Here is a 19,216-nt window from a genome sequence, read left to right on the forward strand (position 1 = left end):
CAAGAGGAAGATGGATGGTCACAAGCCATCAAACAAAGACAAGCTGCTTGATTTTTTGTGCTAGGAATGGCATACATTTACCCAACAATAATGTGAAAGATTGGTGTAGAGCATGCCAAGAATTTTGTGATGGAAAATCAGGGTTATTCCACCAAATATTGATTTCTGAACTCTTGCTAAGTTAAAACATTAGTATTGTGTTGATTAAAAATAAATATATTCTATATACTGTGTTTATATATATATATATATATATATATATATATATATATATATATATATATATATATTTATATATATATATATATATATATACAGGGAGTGCAGAATTATTAGGCAAATGAGTATTTTGACCACATCATCCTCTTTTTGCATGTTGTCTTACTCCAAGCTGTATAGGCTCGAAAGCCTACTACCAATTAAGCATATTAGGTGATGTGCATCTCTGTAATGAGAAGGGGTGTGGTCTAATGACATCAACACCCTATATCAGGTGTGCATAATTATTAGGCAACTTCCTTTCCTTTGGCAAAATGGGTCAAAAGAAGGACTTGACAGGCTCAGAAAAGTCAAAAATAGTGAGAAATCTTGCAGAGGGATGCAGCACTCTTAAAATTGCAAAGCTTCTGAAGCGTGATCATAGAACAATCAAGCGTTTCATTCAAAATAGTCAACAGGGTCGCAAGAAGCGTGTGGAAAAACCAAGGCACAAAATAACTGCCCATGAACTGAGAAAAGTCAAGCGTGCAGCTGCCAAGATGCCACTTGCCACCAGTTTGGCCATATTTCAGAGCTGCAACATCACTGGAGTGCCCAAAAGCACAAGGTGTGCAATACTCAGAGACATGGCCAAGGTAAGAAAGGCTGAAAGACGACCACCACTGAACAAGACACACAAGCTGAAACGTCAAGACTGGGCCAAGAAATATCTCAAGACTGATTTTTCTAAGGTTTTATGGACTGATAAAATGAGAGTGAGTCTTGATGGGCCAGATGGATGGGCCCGTGGCTGGATTGGTAAAGGGCAGAGAGCTCCAGTCCGACTCAGACGCCAGCAAGGTGGAGGTGGAGTACTGGTTTGGGCTGGTATCATCAAAGATGAGCTTGTGGGGCCTTTTCGGGTTGAGGATGGAGTCAAGCTCAACTCCCAGTCCTACTGCCAGTTTCTGGAAGACACCTTCTTCAAGCAGTGGTACAGGAAGAAGTCTGCATCCTTCAAGAAAAACATGATTTTCATGCAGGACAATGCTCCATCACACGCGTCCAAGTACTCCACAGCGTGGCTGGCAAGAAAGGGTATAAAAGAAGAAAATCTAATGACATGGCCTCCTTGTTCACCTGATCTGAACCCCATTGAGAACCTGTGGTCCATCATCAAATGTGAGATTTACAAGGAGGTAAAACAGTACACCTCTCTGAACAGTGTCTGGGAGGCTGTGGTTGCTGCTGCACGCAATGTTGATGGTGAACAGATCAAAACACTGACAGAATCCATGGATGGCAGGCTTTTGAGTGTCCTTGCAAAGAAAGGTGGCTATATTGGTCACTGATTTGTTTTTGTTTTGTTTTTGAATGTCAGAAATGTATATTTGTGAATGTTGAGATGTTATATTGGTTTCACTGGTAAAAAGAAATAATTGAAATGGGTATATATTTGTTTTTTGTTAAGTTGCCTAATAATTATGCACAGTAATAGTCACCTGCACACACAGATATCCCCCTAAAATAGCTATAACTAAAAACAAACTAAAAACTACTTCCAAAACTATTCAGCTTTGATATTAATGAGTTTTTTGGGTTCATTGAGAACATGGTTGTTGTTCAATAATAAAATTAATCCTCAAAAATACAACTTGCCTAATAATTCTGCACTCCCTGTGTATATATATATATATATATATATATATATATATATATATATATATATATATATATATATATATATATATATATATAAATGCGTATGTGTGTGTGTGTGTGTATATATATATATATAAATCCCAAGGCCCAAACTTTTGATATATAAATGTTTCTTTAAGTTTTTTTTTTTTATGTAAAATTGGTACTTTCATAGTAAGTAATTTTCTATGTTTTCTATTTCAGCCAGAATACAAAATTGCAGACCCAATCTGTACCTACATATTTTCAGGACTTGTTTTTGTTACTACTCTAAAGTTATTAAGAGACACTAGCCTGATAATACTTGAAGGTAAGCATGGGGGATTTACATATATATGTTTTTTTTTAATTATTTGTGTGTCTTATTTAATAGTATCACGTTGAAATTTATAAACAGTCTATCTAAAAAAAAATCCTAAAAAAAAAAATACACTTTTGAAATTCTGAACTTAAATTTCATCATCTTTGGGATTTTGTTTCCATCAATTATATCAATAGTGACAGTCCACATTATAATATATGTCATCACTGTTCAAATGACACTTGATCGTGAAATTATAATAACTACTGACAATTGCATATATAGATCAACCTATATTAAAACATAATACTGCGTTCAAATAAAATCACAGCAAGGTCGGAAGACATTTGTAACATTACTAAGTTACCATGGCCAGCATGTTACCAAAGGAAAGTTACATGACATCACTGCCAGGGGGAGAAAAACTCAAGTCACTGTTTTACACCATGGACCATGATATTCTTGCTTTGGGAGACTTCTTCATGCATAGGGTTTTTACCTACAACATCTTAGCCATAATGATTTGGAAAATAATTACTCCAGGTTTTTACCTAATGCAAATAGATAGAAAAGGCTTCAACACTTGCATAATTTTTGCATCTTAAATTCTGCATTCTGATCAAAAATATATTTTTTTTTTTGTTAAATGAAGAGCTGAAGTAAGGTGATTCAAACTGCCTTTGTATTTAGCATATGGAGGAGACCACTATTTCAGTTTCCATTACACATATACACAATTTAAATCATACAAAAGTTAGTGTTGTCAAGTCATCCTAACCTTCCATCATTTTTAAAGTGTGATTTACAGAGCAGTTTCTCCAACATTGGTGTGTCCGGTCCACGGTGTCATCCATTACTTGTGGGATATTCTCCTCCCCCACAGGGAAAAGCAAGGAGAGCACACAGCAAGAGCTGTCCATATAGTCCCTCCCAGGCTCCGCCCCCCAGTCATTCTCCTTGCCGCTCTGAACAAGTAGCATCTCCTCGGGCATGGTGAGGAGTTTGTGGTGTTTAGTTGTAGTTTTTTATTCTTCTATCAAGAGTTTGTTATTTTAAAATAGTTCTGGTATGTACTATTTACTCTGAAACAGAAAGAGATGAAGATTTCTGTTTGTGAGAGGATTATGATTTTAGCAGCAGTTACTAAAATCGTTTGCTGTTTCCACATAGGACTGTTGAGATGAAGTAACTTCAGTTGGGGGAAACAGCAGGCTCTTCTGCTCAAGGTATGACTAGCCATATTTCTAACAAGACTGTGTAATGCTGGAAGGCTGTCATTTTCCCCTCATGGGGATCGGTAAGCCATTTTCTTAGTCTCAAACAGAATAAAGGGCTTATTATGGGCTATAAACTGGTAGACACTTTTAGGGGCTAAATCGATTGCTTTATTTAAGTATTATATGCAGTTTGAAGTTGTATTTCACACTTTTATAACATTGGGGAACGTTTTTAGCACCAGGCACTTGTTAAGACACCTTCCCAGTCAGGAAGGGCCTTTCTCTGTAGTAGGCAGAGCCTCATTTTCGCGCCATTACTGTGCAGTTAATTTTGAGTTCAGTACATGCAGCTGCATGTGTGAGGGTCTGGAATCCACTAAAAACGTTCCTAGAAGGCTTAATTTGGTATCATATACCCCCCTGGGATTGGTGAAGTTGCAGCAAAGGCTGTGGCTGGGACTGTAAGGGGGTTAAAATTAAAAACGGCTCCGGTTTCCACATTTTAAGGGTTAACAGCTTGAAAATTGGGGTGCAATACTTTGAATGCATTAAGACACTGTGGTGAATTTGGTAAAGATTGGATAATTCCTTCATAGTTTGTCACATATTCAGTAATAAAGTGTGCCCTGTTTAACATTTAAAGAGACAGTAACGGTTTTGTTTTAAAACGGTTTTTGTGCTTTATTAACCAGTTTAAGCCTGTTTAACATGTCTGTACCTTCAGATAGATCATGTTCTGTATGTATGGTAGCCAATGGGGTTCCCCCTTCAAATATAGTGTGATAATTGTGCCATTGCGTCCAAACAAAGTAAGGACAGAACTGTCACAAATTGTAAAGTTGCCCAGGATGATTCCTCAGATGAAGGAAGTAGACATAGTTCTACATCATCTCCTTCTGTGTCTATACCAGTTATGCCCGCGCAGGCGACCTCTAGTACTTCTAGCGCGCCAATGCTTGTTACTATGCAGTAATTGACGGCAGTAATGGATAACTCCATAGCTAATATTTTATCCAAAATGCCAGCATTTCAGAGAAAGCGCGATTGCTCTGTTTTAAACACTGTAGAGCAGGAGGGCGCTGATGATAATTTTTCTGTCATACCCTCACACCAATCTGAAGTGGCAGTGAGGGAGGGTTTGTCAGATGGGGAAATTTCTGATACAGGAAGAATTTCTCAGCAGGCAGAACCTGATGTTGTGACATTTAAATTTAAATTAGAACATCTCCGCGCATTACTTAAGGAGGTGCTATCTACTCTGGATGATTGTGACAATCTGGTCAACCCAGAAATATTGTGCAAGATGGACAGTTCCTTGAGGTCCCGGTGCACCCTGATGCTTTTCCGATACCTAAACGGGTGGCGGACATAGTGAATAAGGAGTGGGAGAAGCCAGGCATACCTTTTGTCCCTTTTCCTATATTTAAGAAATTGTTCCCTATGGTCGACCCCAGGAAGGACACATGGCAAACAGTCCCTAAGGTCGAGGGTGAGTTTTCTACTCTAGCCAAGCGCACGACCATTCCTATTGAGGACAATTGTGCTTTCAAAGATCCTATGGATAAAAAATTGGAGGGTTTGCTTAAAAAGATTTTTGTACAGCAAGGTTACCTCCTTCAACCTATTTCGTGCATTATTCCTGTCACTACAGCGGCGTGGTTCTGGTTCGAGGAACTGGAAAAGTCGCTCAGTAGGGAGACTCCGTATGAGGAAGTCATGGACAGAATTTACGCACTTAAGTTAGCTAATTCCTTTATTTTAGACGCCGCTTTGCAGTTAGCGGCAAAAAATTCAGGGTTTACAATTGTGGCGCGCAGAGCGCTCTGGCTAAAGTCTTGGTCGGCGGATGTATCTTCCAAGACAAAATTGCTTAATACCCCTTTCAAAGGTAAGACCCCTTTTGGGCCAGAATTGAAAGAGATTATTTCAGTCATCACTGGGGGAAAGGGCCATGCCCTCCCACAAGATAAACCTTTCAAGGCTAAGAATAAGTCCAATTTTCGTTCCTTTCGCAATTTCAGGAACGGACCTGCTTCCAACTCGGCAGCCTCTAGACAAGAGGGTAACGCTTCCCAGACTAAACCAGCTTGGAAATCAATGCAAGGCTGGAACAAGGGTAAACAGGCCAAGAAACCTGCTGCTGCTACCAAGACAGCATGAAGAGGTAGCCCCCGATCCGGAACCGGATCTAGTAGGGGGCAGATTCTCTCTCTTTGCTCAGGCTTGGGCAAGAGATGTTCACGATCCCTGGGCACTAGAAATAGTCTCTCAGGGTTATCTTCTAGAATTCAAGGAACTACCCCCAAGGGGAAGGTTCCACATGTCTCACTTATCTTCAAACCAAGTAAAGAGACAGGCATTCTTACATTGTGTAGAAGACCTGTTAAAGATGGGAGTGATACTCCCAGTTCCAACTGTGGAACAAGGTCAGGGGTTTTACTCAAATCTGTTTGTAGTTCCCAAAAAAAGAGGGAACTTTCAGACCAATTCTGGATTTAAAAATTCTAAACAAATTTCTCAGAGTGCCATCGTTCAAAATGGAAACTATTCGAACGATTTTACCAGGAGGGTCAATTTATGACTACCGTGGATCTAAAGGATGCGTATCTGCATATTCCTATCCACAAAGATCATCATCAGTTCCTAAGGTTGGCCTTTCTGGACAAACATTACCTATTGTTGCTCTCCCATTCGGACTAGCCACTGCTCCAAGGATTTTCACAAAGGTGCTCGGGTCCCTTCTAGCGGTTCTAAGACCCAGGTGCATTGCAGTGGCACCTTACTTGGACGACATCCTAATTCAAGCATCGTCTCTTTCAAAGACAAAGGCTCACACAGACATTGTTCTAGCCTTTCTCAGATCTCACGGGTGGTAGGTGAACATAGAAAAAAGTTCCCCGTCTCCGTCAACAAGAGTCCCTTTCTTGGGAACAATAATAGATCCTTTAGAAATGAAGATTTTCCTGACAGATGTCAGAGAGTCAAAGCTTCTAAACGCTTGTCAAGTTCTTCACTCTGTTCTACGGCCTTCCATAGCTCAGTGCATGGAACTAGTAGGGTTGATGGTTGCAGCAATGGACATAGTTCCTTTTGCGCAAATTCATCTAAGACCATTACAACTGTGCATGCTCAAACAGTGGAATGGGGACTATACAGACTTGTCTCCAGTGATTCAAGTAGATCAGAAGACCAGAGACTCACTCCGTTGGTGGCTGACTCAGGATCACCTGTCCCAGGGAATGAGCTTCCGCAGACCAGAGTGGGTCATTGTCACGACCGACGCCAGTCTATTCGGCTGGGGCGCGGTCTGGGATTCCCTGAAAGCTCAGGGTCTATGGTCTCGGGAAGAGTCTCTACTCCCGATAAACACCCTGGAACTGAGAGCGATATTCAATGCTCTCCGGGCTTGGCCTCAACTAGCAAAGGCCAGATTCATAAGATTCCAATCAGACAACATGACTGTTGCTTACTTCAACCATCAGGGGGGAACAAGGAGTTCCCTGGCGATGAGAGAGGTGACCAAGATCATCAAATCAGGAGGATCACTCCTACCACCTGTCTGCGATCCACATCCCAGGAGTGGAAAACTGGGAGGCGGATTATCTGAGTCGTCAGACCTTTCATCCGGGGGAGTGGGAACTCCACCCGGAGGTGTTTGCCCAGTTGACCCAATTATGGGGCATTTCAGACATGGATCTGATGGCGTCTCATCAGAACTTCAAGGTTCCTTGCTACGGGTCCAGATCCAGGGATCCCAAGGCGACTCTAGTGGATTCATTAGTGGCGCCTTGGACTTTCAACCTAGCTTATGCGTTTCCACCGTTCCTTCTCATTCCCAGGCTGGTAGCCAGGATCAAACAGGAGAAGGCCTCGGTGATTTTGATAGCTCCTGCGTGGCCACGCAGGACTTGGTGTGCAGACCTGGTGAATATGTCATCGGCTCCACCATGGAAGCTACCTTTGAGACAGGATCTTCTAGTACAAGGTCCATTCGAACATCCAAATCTAGTTTCTCTCCAGCTGACTGCTTGGAAATTGAATGCTTGATTTTGTCTAAGCGTGGGTTTTCGGATTCTGTGATAGATACTCTGGTACAAGCCAGAAAACCTGTGACTAGAAAGATTACCATAAAATATGGAAAAGATATATCTGTTGGTGTGAATCCAAGGGATTCTCATGGAGTAAGATTAAAATTCCTAGGATCCTTTCCTTTCTCCAAGAAGGTTTGGATAAGGGATTATCAGCGAGTTCTCTAAAAGGACAGATTTCTGCTTTATCTGTCTTGTTACACAAACGACTGGCAGCTGTGCCAGATGTTCAAGCTTTTGTTCAGGCTTTGGTCAGGATCAAGCCTGTTTACAGACCCTTGACTCCTCCCTGGAGTCTAAATTTGGTTCTTTCAGTTCTTCAAGGGGTTCCGTTTGAACCCTTACATTCCATAGATATCAAGTTGTTATCTTGGAAAGTTCTGTTTTTGGTTGCTATTCTTCTGCTAGAAGAGTTTCTGAATTATCTGCTCTGCAGTGTAATCCGCCCTATCTGGTGTTCCATTCAGATAAGGTTGCTTTGCATACTAAACCTGGTTTCCTTCCAAAGGTTGTTTCCAACAAGAATATTAACCAGGAAATAGTTGTGCCTTCTTTGTGTCCGAATCCAGTTTCAAAGAAGGAACGCTTGTTACACAATTTAGATGTAGTCCTTGCTTTAAAGTTCTATTTAGAAGCAACAAAGGATTTCAGACTCTGGCAAGAGGAGAGGTCAAAAAAGCTACTGCTACCTCTCTTTCCTTTTGGCTGAAAAGCATTATACGATTGGCTTACGAGACTGCCGGACGGCAGCCTCCTGAACGAATCACAGCTCACTCTACTAGGGCTGTGGCTTCCACATGGGCCTTCAAGAACGAGGCTTCTGTTGATCAGATATGTAAGGCAGCGACCTGGTCTTCTCTGCACACTTTGTCTAAATTCTACAAATTTGATACTTTTGCTTCTTCGGAGGCTATTTTTGGGAGAAAGGTTTTGCAAGCCGTGGTGCCTTCTGTTTAGGTAACCTGATTTGCTCCCTCCCTTCATCCGTGTCCTAAAGCTTTGGTATTGGTTCCCACAAGTAATGGATGACACCGTGGACCGGACACACCAATGTTGGAGAAAACAGAATTTATGCTTACCTGATAAATTACTTTCTCCAACGGTGTGTCCGGTCCACGGCCCGCCCTGGTTTTTTAATCAGGTTTGAAGAATTTCTTTCTCTATACACTACAGTCACCACGGCACACTATAGTTTCTCCTTTTTTTCTCCTAACCGTCGGTCGAATGACTGGGGGGGCGGAGCCTGGGAGGGACTATATGGACAGCTCTTGCTGTGTGCTCTCCTTGCTTTTCCCTGTGGAGGAGGAGAATATCCCACAAGTAATGGATGACACGTGGACCGGACACACCGTTGGAGAAAGTAATTTATCAGGTAAGCATAAATTCTGTTTTTTTGTATCAAATGTAATTAAAATTTTGGCATTAAAGAATAAGTATTTATGAGTTAGATGCAATATGTCCTGAAGATGTGTAGACACTCAGATATTAGTTTTGGTAAATGAATCGCTATAAATTCCCCAGAGGTACTTTTGTAGTGGCCACAGTATAGCACATGATGTATTTATAAATTACATTATGGTACCTTTTTATTTATTTATTAATAAATATTTCAGTTGTTTAATTGTATTACTTGAGGTGTCAGGTGTATTGTTTTTGGCAATATGCAGTGAGTATGTATACAATATCTAACTACACAAATATTAGATACATTTCTTCTACAAGATATGACGAGTCCACGGATTTCATCCTTGTGGGATTTATCCTCCTGCTAACAGGAAGTGGCAAAGAGCACCACAGCAGAGCTGTATATATAGTTCCTCCCTTCCCTCCACTCCCAGTCATTCTCTTTGCCTGTGTTAGTAATAGGAAGAGGTAAAGTGAGGTGTTAGTTTAGATTTTTCAATCAAGAAGTTTTTTTTATTTTAAAATAGTGCCAGAGAGTGCTATTTTTCTCAGGGGGAAATCGTCAGTCCCTTGCTTCCCAAGAGAACTGGAGACATATTATTTTCTACCCTGATGTTGATGATCTTAGCAAACATTATCTAAGATCCATATGGTTCCGGCAGTGCAGCTGAAGGTAGTGTAAGAAAATCTTCAGTGTGGAGAACGGTGTCTTGCTACAAGCAGCATTAAGGTATGTTCAGTCTATTGTTTTCTGGGGAGACTTGATATATCAGAACAGGCTGACATTGTCCCCTATATGGGGAAGGGTAAGCAGTATGCACTAAGAAAAATGGAATATGGTGTACCTGAAATCCCTTATTGATTTATTTACTTATTTTATGGCCAGAAGTATTAAAGACCTTGCTGGTTTATCTTGGGCTGGACGCTGGGAGATTTAGGGCGGTTAATGGTATGGCTTGATGCAGGACTCAGTGTTACGATTTGGTCTGCATTGGGACACTTGGCACTTATTTTTATTTCTTTCATGTAATTGGCAAGAGTCCATGAGCTAGTGACATATGGGATACACAATCCCACCAGGAGGGGCAAAGTTTCCCAAACCTCAAAATGCCTATAAATACACCCCTCACCACACCCACAATTCAGTTTTACAAACTTTGCCTCCTATGGAGGTGGTGAAGTAAGTTTGTGCTAGATTTCTACGTTGATATGCGCTTCTCAGCATGCTGAAGCCCGGTTCCTCTCAGAGTGCAGTGAATGACAGAGGGATGTGAAGGGAGTATTACCTATTGAATGCAATGTTCATCCTAACGGGGATCTATTTTATAGGTTCTCTGTTATCGGTCGTAGAGATTCATCTCCTACCTCCCTTTTCACATCGACGATATACTCTTATATACCATTACCTCTGCTGATTCTCGTTTCAGTACTGGTTTGGCTATCTACTTTATGTAGATGAGTGTCATTTGGTAAGTATTTTTTCCTTTATTAAGACACTCTCAGATATGGTTTGGCACTTTAAATGTAAAGTTCTAAATATAATGTTTGTACTTATATTTGCCATGATTCAGGTTTATCAGTATATTTCCTTTTTGCAGACTGTCAGTTTCATTTTGGGAAATGCACATATAAAAAAAAAAAATTTCTTACCTGAAATTTCAAATTGACTTTATTCTAAATTGCGGGCTGTTATAGCATTTTGCGCACACGCGAGCCTAATTTATTGCGTCATTCTTGGCGTGAGACTTTTTTGGCGCGAGAATTACGTTTGTTGACGTATTTTCGTCATTTCCGGCGTCTTAGTTGCGCCGAGAATTTTCACGTAGTTGCGTCATCTATGACGCTCGTGTTTGTTGTAGACGTTTTTTGGCGCCAAAAATATTTTGTCAGTTGTGGGCGTCATACTTGGCGCCAGACATTTGACATTATTTAAGTCTTCATGTATTTTTGCTTCTGGTTTCCAGAGGCTTATTCTGTTTTCATTTTTTCCCATTCCTGAAACTCTCATATAAGGAAATTGATCATTTTGCTTTATATGTTATTTTTTCTCTTACATATTGCAAGATGTCTCAATCTGATCCTGTTTCAGAATCCACTATTGGAATCCTGCTGCCTGATGTCGGTTCTACCAAAGCTAAGTGCATTTGTATAAAACTTATGGTAACTGTACCTCCGGCTGTAATTTGTGATAGTTGTCATGACAAACTTTTACATGCAGAAAATATTTCCATTAGTAGTAATTCATTACCTGTTGTTATTCCTTCAACATCTAATGCTCAGGATATTCCTGTTAATGTGATAGAATTTGTTTCTAATTCTATTCAGAAGGCTTTGTCTGTCATACCACCTTCTAATAAACGTAAAAGGTCTTTTAAAACTTCTCATAAAATTGATGAATTTTTAAATGACCGACAACATTCTGATTTATCTATCTCTGATGAGGATCTATCTGGTTCAGAAGATTCTGCCTCAGATATTGACACTGACAAATCTTCATACTTATTTAAAATGAAGTATATTCGTTCCTTATTGAAAGAGGTGTTGATTGCATTAGATATGGAGGAGACTAGTCCTCTTGATATTAAAACTAGTAAACATTTGGGGGCGGAGCCAACTATGAAGCTATCCAGTCGCACATTTCAGCTGCTCCTGCTATAATATGTATACAATGCAATTTTAAGGACTGTTCTAGCTTATTAATTGAATCCTTTTATAATACTGACCGTCATAAGTGCCTTGGGAACCTAATTCTACTGTGAGCTCCGCGAAATTGACAACATTTTGCGACTTTGGGACACTTAGATTGTGGCAACTCTGAAATCGGCCATCTTGGGCCCAACATTATTCCTAAGCCAAACGCCCTCCGCTCACTCCAATTATGCAAACTGCGGAGCAAATTATGAGTGACATATACACCTTTCTTGATGGGTGCTATAGTGTATTTGAACAACTGTCCATTTTGACATCCAAGAGGATTGAAGGCACCCCTATGGACCATGCTGCTCATTCACCCAATCACATGGCTACCCCGGCAGGGTACGACGCTTTGGGGCCCCGGCGTCCTCTACCCCCTCATTGCAACAGTTTAGTGGAGGAGTGTGAGCATGCTGTGGATTACCTGTTATGGAACGCTGCTATAAACAAGACACCCGCGGCTGGACACACAACGCCCCCAGAGGCTACTCATCCTGTTAGTACGTCCGCACACATAGCGCTTGACTCGGCGCTGCGACACAGACAAGCGGAGAGCAGGCCACTAGAGATCTCTCCTAAGAATTATGACAACAGTTACAAGACCCCAGAGGTATACAGCGCTTATCGCGCTACAAAGGCAACGAACGTACATGCTCTTTTTTGTGCCCCGATGTCTGTACCGTCATCCACCCAGCGGTCTAGCCCCAGCCACCGCAATGGTCAGCCACACAGAGGCGTGATATATCCAGAGCTGATGGGTCTTACTCATGCGGTTTCCCTTGATGGCGGCCGTTTTGCGATGGAGGGCTTAAGTGAGTTTGGCTACTTGTCTTCTTGGCATTTGATGCGTTGTTATTACTTACCACTCTTTGGTCGGGCTGACTCCAGGCATGGTATTGGATAGTGGAAGTCTTTTTCCTCTTTTCTCAATACAGCGCTGAGGAAAGTTTGATTCTGTTTGAGACTGTAATTTCCCTGTGGACAGGTATCGCATACAGGCTACTAAATCACCATATTACCTTTACTTATAATGCATACAGCATATAATACACTCATTTTTCCTCTCTACTTATACGAAGTTCTGGACACTAGTTTTTCAGCTGTGTCTAGCTGTTACATGCGTACAAAGCTTTACGGATGAGGATTGTTTATTTCATTTGCAAAATTATATAGGATCTAAAGGATTTATGTTGATTACCATACCTAGCTCTGCTGACACATATAGCTTAGCTGGATTCATGGCCTTATACCTAAAATGTCTACAGCGAGTATGTTGTTACTATTCTACTAATGTTTCAAGGTCTCTTAGCATACTACTTTGAGCTGCTGCGTTATTGATTTATGTGCATCTTGCCCCCTGGACTATCTCAAGATAACGCCATCATGGCTGATTGTTTCATCTTACATTTGTATTATGCCCCTACAATCTTAGTTTAATGATGCTGTTTATAATTTAATATTGTCATTTTAATGTTCCCAATGTTAACATTTGTTCAAGTTTCACACTAGTGATCGTTAAATTTCTATTGATTTAGACCAGCTGTGGGCTATGCATATACTATGTGATTCTTAGGTTACTGGAACAGTAAGGGTACCCTTCAAGTTTCTAGGTCTATAGGAAGCTGAGATAACCATGTCACAAATAGTTATATGCACTTAGCTTTATCTTTTCTTGTATATTACACTAACTTGAAATATCTAGTGTAGGGTATACATTTGAATACACATTCACTTTTACATCTCAAATGATCCCTATACACCTACATGACCTAATTATCTTGTCTTTCTGCTTTGATGTGCCTTTTGGCTGTGCTTATAATTTTTATCAAATAGAGGTCAGGCTGCCGCGGCCGAGGCAGCAGGGCTCTCTTTTCCTCCTCATATTAGAACGACGCCAGCCCCAATCTACACTTATAAGCTATGCGACAGGTTGCTACCCTCATATACAATCATCTTACATTCAGCACTCTCATTATAGCCATTTATTATATACTGCCCATTATGATACCTGCCCCCTATATATATACTGATTACTATATTCAAACTTCCACCTCTCCCCCCCACCCCCTCTTATTGTTACTGCTGTTATTAGCAATAATAACTTAATAATGCACCTCCTATTTAGAAGACTAAAAAACACGACTTATCTTGCCTATGTCGTAATCTGCCCATTTCCATTTACATATTCCATTACCATACTAACTATATATCTCTACTTGTAATCCTGACCATCCCTGCCTTATGAGATGTCACACTCTCTTCCAGCATTCAGTATGTTATTTTATTGTGAGCTGGACCCACACTCTTGCCATTGTATATAACTCCTTTCCTCATGCTACTACAGTTGAGCCTCATAACCCATAATTCATATTGGATCTTTTATTTTAGAGCTTTAGACCCTCCTGTGTCAGGTATAACAATGATTTGCCACACAATTGACTCAACTCCATGTACACCCTAGCAACAGATTTGCCTGCTGGATCCTCCACCTAGATATTCTGCCTGACTTTAAGGTATTGTGTGCACTACGCTATTTGTACTATCACCTCCCCCCCTCATACATATAATGTACCTCCTTAGCAAGGAGAGTTAAAAAGGCGGCTTATCTTGCCTATGCCGCACCTCCCTTACACTTTTCATTCGCAAGTCTTGCAGTACACCTCATTATTGACTCTGTTTTCCCTCTCCAGCCCTGCAAGTTAATTTATCATCTTTTCTTTTCCCATGTTAAATTTCAGTTTCTTTTCAATTCACCGCAACTAGTATAGTCCATCATATTACGCACATATAAGAAAGCATCCCCTCGCTACAGTATTCACACTCTACTGAGTTGATAATTACCCATTGGCAGTAGTGGAGGGCAACATAATGGATAAAAAGAGGTTCATATTCTCATATGTACTACAAATTCCCTATGGTTTTAAAAGTTTCTTATTGTTATGATATCCTTGCATTGTAATTCTTAACGATATGCCATTCATTGTATTTGTTGTACACTAGTTCACAATTGTATTTTATGAAAACCTCAATAAAAAACTTATTTAAAAAAAAACAAAAAAAAAAAACTAGTAAACGTTTAAATTCCGTTTTTAAACCTCATGTAGTTATTTCAGAGGTTTTTCCAGTTCCTGATGCTATTTCAGATGTAATTTCTAGGGAATGGAATAGACTGGGTACCTCTTTTACTCCTCCTTCAAGGTTTAAGAAGCTGTACCCTTTGTCGTCTGATAGATTGGAGTTTTGGGAAAAGATCCCCAAAGTTGATAGGACCATCTCTACTCTTGCTAAACGTACTACTATTCCTACGGCAGATAGTACTTCTTTTAAAGATCCTTTAGATAGGAAACTTGAATCTTATCTAAGGAAGGCTTATTTATGTTCAGGTCATCTTCTTAGGCCTGCTATTTCTTTGGCTGATGTTGCAGCTGCTTCAACTTTTTGGTTGGAAACCCTAGCGCAACAAGTATCGGATCATAATGTGTATAGCATTGTTAAGTTAATTCAACATGCTAATAATTTCATTTGTGATGCCATTTTTGATATCAGAATTTTAGTAATTCCCCTAAAAAAGGGGATTTACGTTTGGGGACAGGTCAAAGTTTCCCAAAATATCCCAACAGGGTAGGCCTATGTATCCCTGGGGGGCAGTGCCTGATACCTGGTTAAATATCAAAGAAATATAAGGAAAGAAAAAGAGGTATCTTGTGGCACACTTAAATGGAAAACTTTATTTTCAATCTGATATTATAGAAAAGGCACTAAGGAAAAAATTAAAATATAACTTTTATTAGTTTCTTTAAAACATTTTTATGACATGAAAACATAACATATAAAATAGGGAGATTTGATGTTTTCAAAAGGTGTATCCCAAATGGTACTGAATTGTCATTTGTGAGTCACATAGGAACAGCTAGATAATTGCTGTTAATAAGTAACCTCTATCAATCTGTATTTAATTTTCCTATTACCATGGGAATATACTTATACTCATTAGTGTCAAATATCCCTAGAGATGATCTAAGTCATCAAACATAACTTGCTATGGTAAAAATAGGTGTGAAAAACATTAAAATTGCTGTGTCAGGGATCACACAGGGAGATAGTGTATAACTTATTGGTGTAACTTGCGATCTCGACTTTATGGGGAATTATGTCAAATATTTTGTGTAACAATATATTCCAAATTTTTTGTTTATTACCGGTGGCTGAGTGAGGTGCTTGAACAATGTTGCAGCATTGCCCCAACCCAACACTAACTGGTTTGGTTTGGACCACAAGATAGCATGAGTAATGCCCAATAATGAATTCTTAAATATAAAGATTGCCCCCAAAAATATACACAGTATTAAGTGGAAATACCCCCCTGAGGTGTTAAAGTATTATTGGAGACGTCTTCCAATAATAGGATAGTGTTCTGTGACACAGCTAGTTTTTTTAAAATAATTTATATATGCGCTTCTCGTTATACATAAGAGGAATAACCCCTAAATTAAAGTATTCGAAATCGATATATTTTAGCTTAAGACCCGTTAATGGGTAATGGACAGAGTGTCACTGGTTAGAGGTAGTAAATAAGGCTATCGTAAATAAGGCTATCAAAAAATAGGAGCAATGTGGATACTCCACAATCCAATAATGACCATACACTATGATTTACAATAGTTCAGCAACAAGTTTTTTACCCGCTAACTATCCACCAAGTTTAAGCTAAATTGCCGACATACGGCCAACAAAATTAGGAGATTTCTATTTTAAACAGAAAGCATAAGGAGAAGCAGAAATCTCCTAATTTTGTTGGCCGTATGTCGGCAATTTAGCTTAAACTTGGTGGGTAGTTAGCGGGTAAAAAACTTGTTGTTGAACTATTGTAAATCATAGTGTATGGTCATTATTGGATTGTGGAGTATCCACATTGCTCCTATTTTTTGATAGCCTTATTTACGATAGCCATATTTACTACCTCTAACCAGTGACACTCTGTCCATTACCCATTAACGGGTCTTAAGCTAAAATATATCGATTTAGAATACTTTAATTTAGGGGTTATTCCCCTTATGTATAACGAGAAGCGCATATATAAATTATTTTAAAAAAACTAGCTGTGTCACAGAACACTATCCTATTATTGGAAGACGTCTCCAATAATACTTTAACACCTCAGGGGGGTATTTCCACTTAATACTGTGTATATTTTTGGGGGCAATCTTTATATTTAAGAATTCATTATTGGGCATTACTCATGCTATCTTGTGGTCCAAACCAAACCAGTTAGTGTTGGGTTGGGGCAATGCTGCAACATTGTTCAAGCACCTCACTCAGCCACCGGTAATAAACACAAAATTTGGAATATATTGTTACACAAAATATTTGACATAATTCCCCATAAAGTCGAGATCGCAAGTTACACCAATAAGTTATACACTATCTCCCTGTGTGATCCCTGACACAGCAATTTTAATGTTTTTCACACCTATTTTTACCATAGCAAGTTATGTTTGATGACTTAGATCATCTCTAGGGATATTTGACACTAATGAGTATAAGTATATTCCCATGGTAATAGGAAAATTAAATACAGATTGATAGAGGTTACTTATTAACAGCAATTATCTAGCTGTTCCTATGTGACTCACAAATGACAATTCAGTACCATTTGGGATACACCTTTTGAAAACATCAAATCTCCCTATTTTATATGTTATGTTTTCATGTCATAAAAATGTTTTAAAGAAACTAATAAAAGTTATATTTTAATTTTTTCCTTAGTGCCTTTTCTATAATATCAGATTGAAAATAAAGTTTTCCATTTAAGTGTGCCACAAGATGCCATTTTTGATATCATCAGAATTGATGTCAGATATATGTCTTTAGCTATATTAGCTAGAAAAGCTTTATGGCTTAAATCTTGGAATGCTGATATGACTTCTAAATCAACGTTGCTATCTCTCTCTTTCCAAGGTAATAAATTATTTGGTTCTCAGTTGGATTCAATTATTTCAACTGTCACTGGGGGAAGGGAGCTTTTTCTTTCATGTAATTGGTAAGAGTCCATGAGCTAGTGACGTATGGGATATACATTCCTACCAGGAGGGGCAAAGTTTCCCAAACCTCAAAATGCCTATAAATACACCCCTCACCACACCCACAATTCAGTTTTACAAACTTTGCCTCCCATGGAGGTGGTGAAGTAAGTTTGTGCTAGATTTCTACGTTGATATGCGTTTCGCAGCAGGCTGAAGCCCGGTTTTCCTCTCAGAGTGCAGTGAATGTCAGAGGGATGTGAAGAGAGTATTGCCTATTTGAATACCATGGTCTTCCTCTAGGGGATCTATTTCATAGGTTCTCTGTTATCGGTCGTAGAGATTTCTTCTCCTACCTCCCTTTTCAGATCAACGATATACTCTTATATGCCATTACCTCTACTGATTCTCGTTTCAGTACTGGTTTGGCTATCTACTATATGAAGATGAGTGTCTTAGGGTAAGTAAGTCTTATTTTATTTATGACACTCTAAGCTATGGTTGGGCACTTTATATGTAAAGTTCTAAATATATGTTTTAAACTTATATTTGCCATGATTCAGGATAATCAGTGTTCCTTCTTTCAGACTGTCGGTTTCTTTTTTTGGAAAAATTCATATGAACTAAATATTTTTCTTACCTTAAAATTTTCAATTGACTTTTTTCTTCTAAATTGCGGGCTGTTAGGCTCGCGGGTGCAGAAAATGCTACAATTTATTGCGTCATTTTTGGCGCGAGACTTTTTTGGCGCGAGAATATCGTCATTTCTGGCGTCATAGTTGGCGCCGGAAGTTTTCACGTAGTTGCGTCATTTTTTACGCATGTTTGTTGCAGACGTTTTTTGGCGCCAAAAAATGTGGGCGTCATATTTGGCGCCATTTTTTTTCACATTATTTCAGTCTCACTTTTTAGGTGCTTCTGGTTTCTAGAGGCTTGTTTTGCATTTTTTCCCATTCCTGAAACTGTCATTTAAGGAATTTGATAATTTTGCTTTATATATTGCAAGATGTCACTACCTGACCATGGATCAGAATCTACTTCTTGAAAGACGCTTCCTGATGTTGGTTCTACCAAAGCTAAGTGCATTTGTTGTAAACTTTTGGTAACTGTTCCTCCGGCTGTAGTTTGTGTTAGTTGTCATGATAAACTTTCTAACGCAGATAAAGTTTCCATTAGTAATAATCCATAACCTGCTGTTGTTCCTTCAACATCTAATGTTCAGGATGTTCCTGTTAATGTTAAAGAATTTGTTTCTAATTCTATTCGGAAGGCTCTGTCTGTTATTCCTCCTTCTAGTAAATGTAAAAGGTCTTTTAAAACTTCTCATATTTCAGATGAATTTTTAAATGACCGCCATCATTCTGACTTATCTATCTCTGATGAGGATCTATCTGGTTCAGAAGATTCTGCCTCAGATATTGACACTGATAAATCTTCATATTTATTTAAAATGAAGTTTATTCGTTCTTTACTTAAAGAAGTGTTGATTGCATTAGATATGGAGGAGTCTAGTCCTCTTGATATTAAAATTAATAAGCGTTTAAATTCAGTTTTTAAACCTCATGTAGTTATTCCAGAAGTTTTTCCAGTTCC

General features: G+C 39.2%; 1 protein-coding gene across 1 annotated transcript in view; it reads left to right on the forward strand.

The window, feature by feature from the left end:
- Positions 1 to 19,216, forward strand: part of SLC30A4 (solute carrier family 30 member 4) — a 481,458-nt gene that overhangs the window by 271,488 nt on the left and 190,754 nt on the right. Inside the window, exon 5 of the mRNA XM_053717448.1 lies at positions 2,104 to 2,209. Coding sequence (XP_053573423.1) covers positions 2,104 to 2,209 — 106 coding nt within the window. The remainder of the gene's footprint in view (positions 1 to 2,103; positions 2,210 to 19,216) is intronic.

The sequence above is a fragment of the Bombina bombina genome, chromosome 6, assembly GCF_027579735.1.
Source record: "Bombina bombina isolate aBomBom1 chromosome 6, aBomBom1.pri, whole genome shotgun sequence".
Taxonomy (NCBI): domain Eukaryota; kingdom Metazoa; phylum Chordata; class Amphibia; order Anura; family Bombinatoridae; genus Bombina; species Bombina bombina.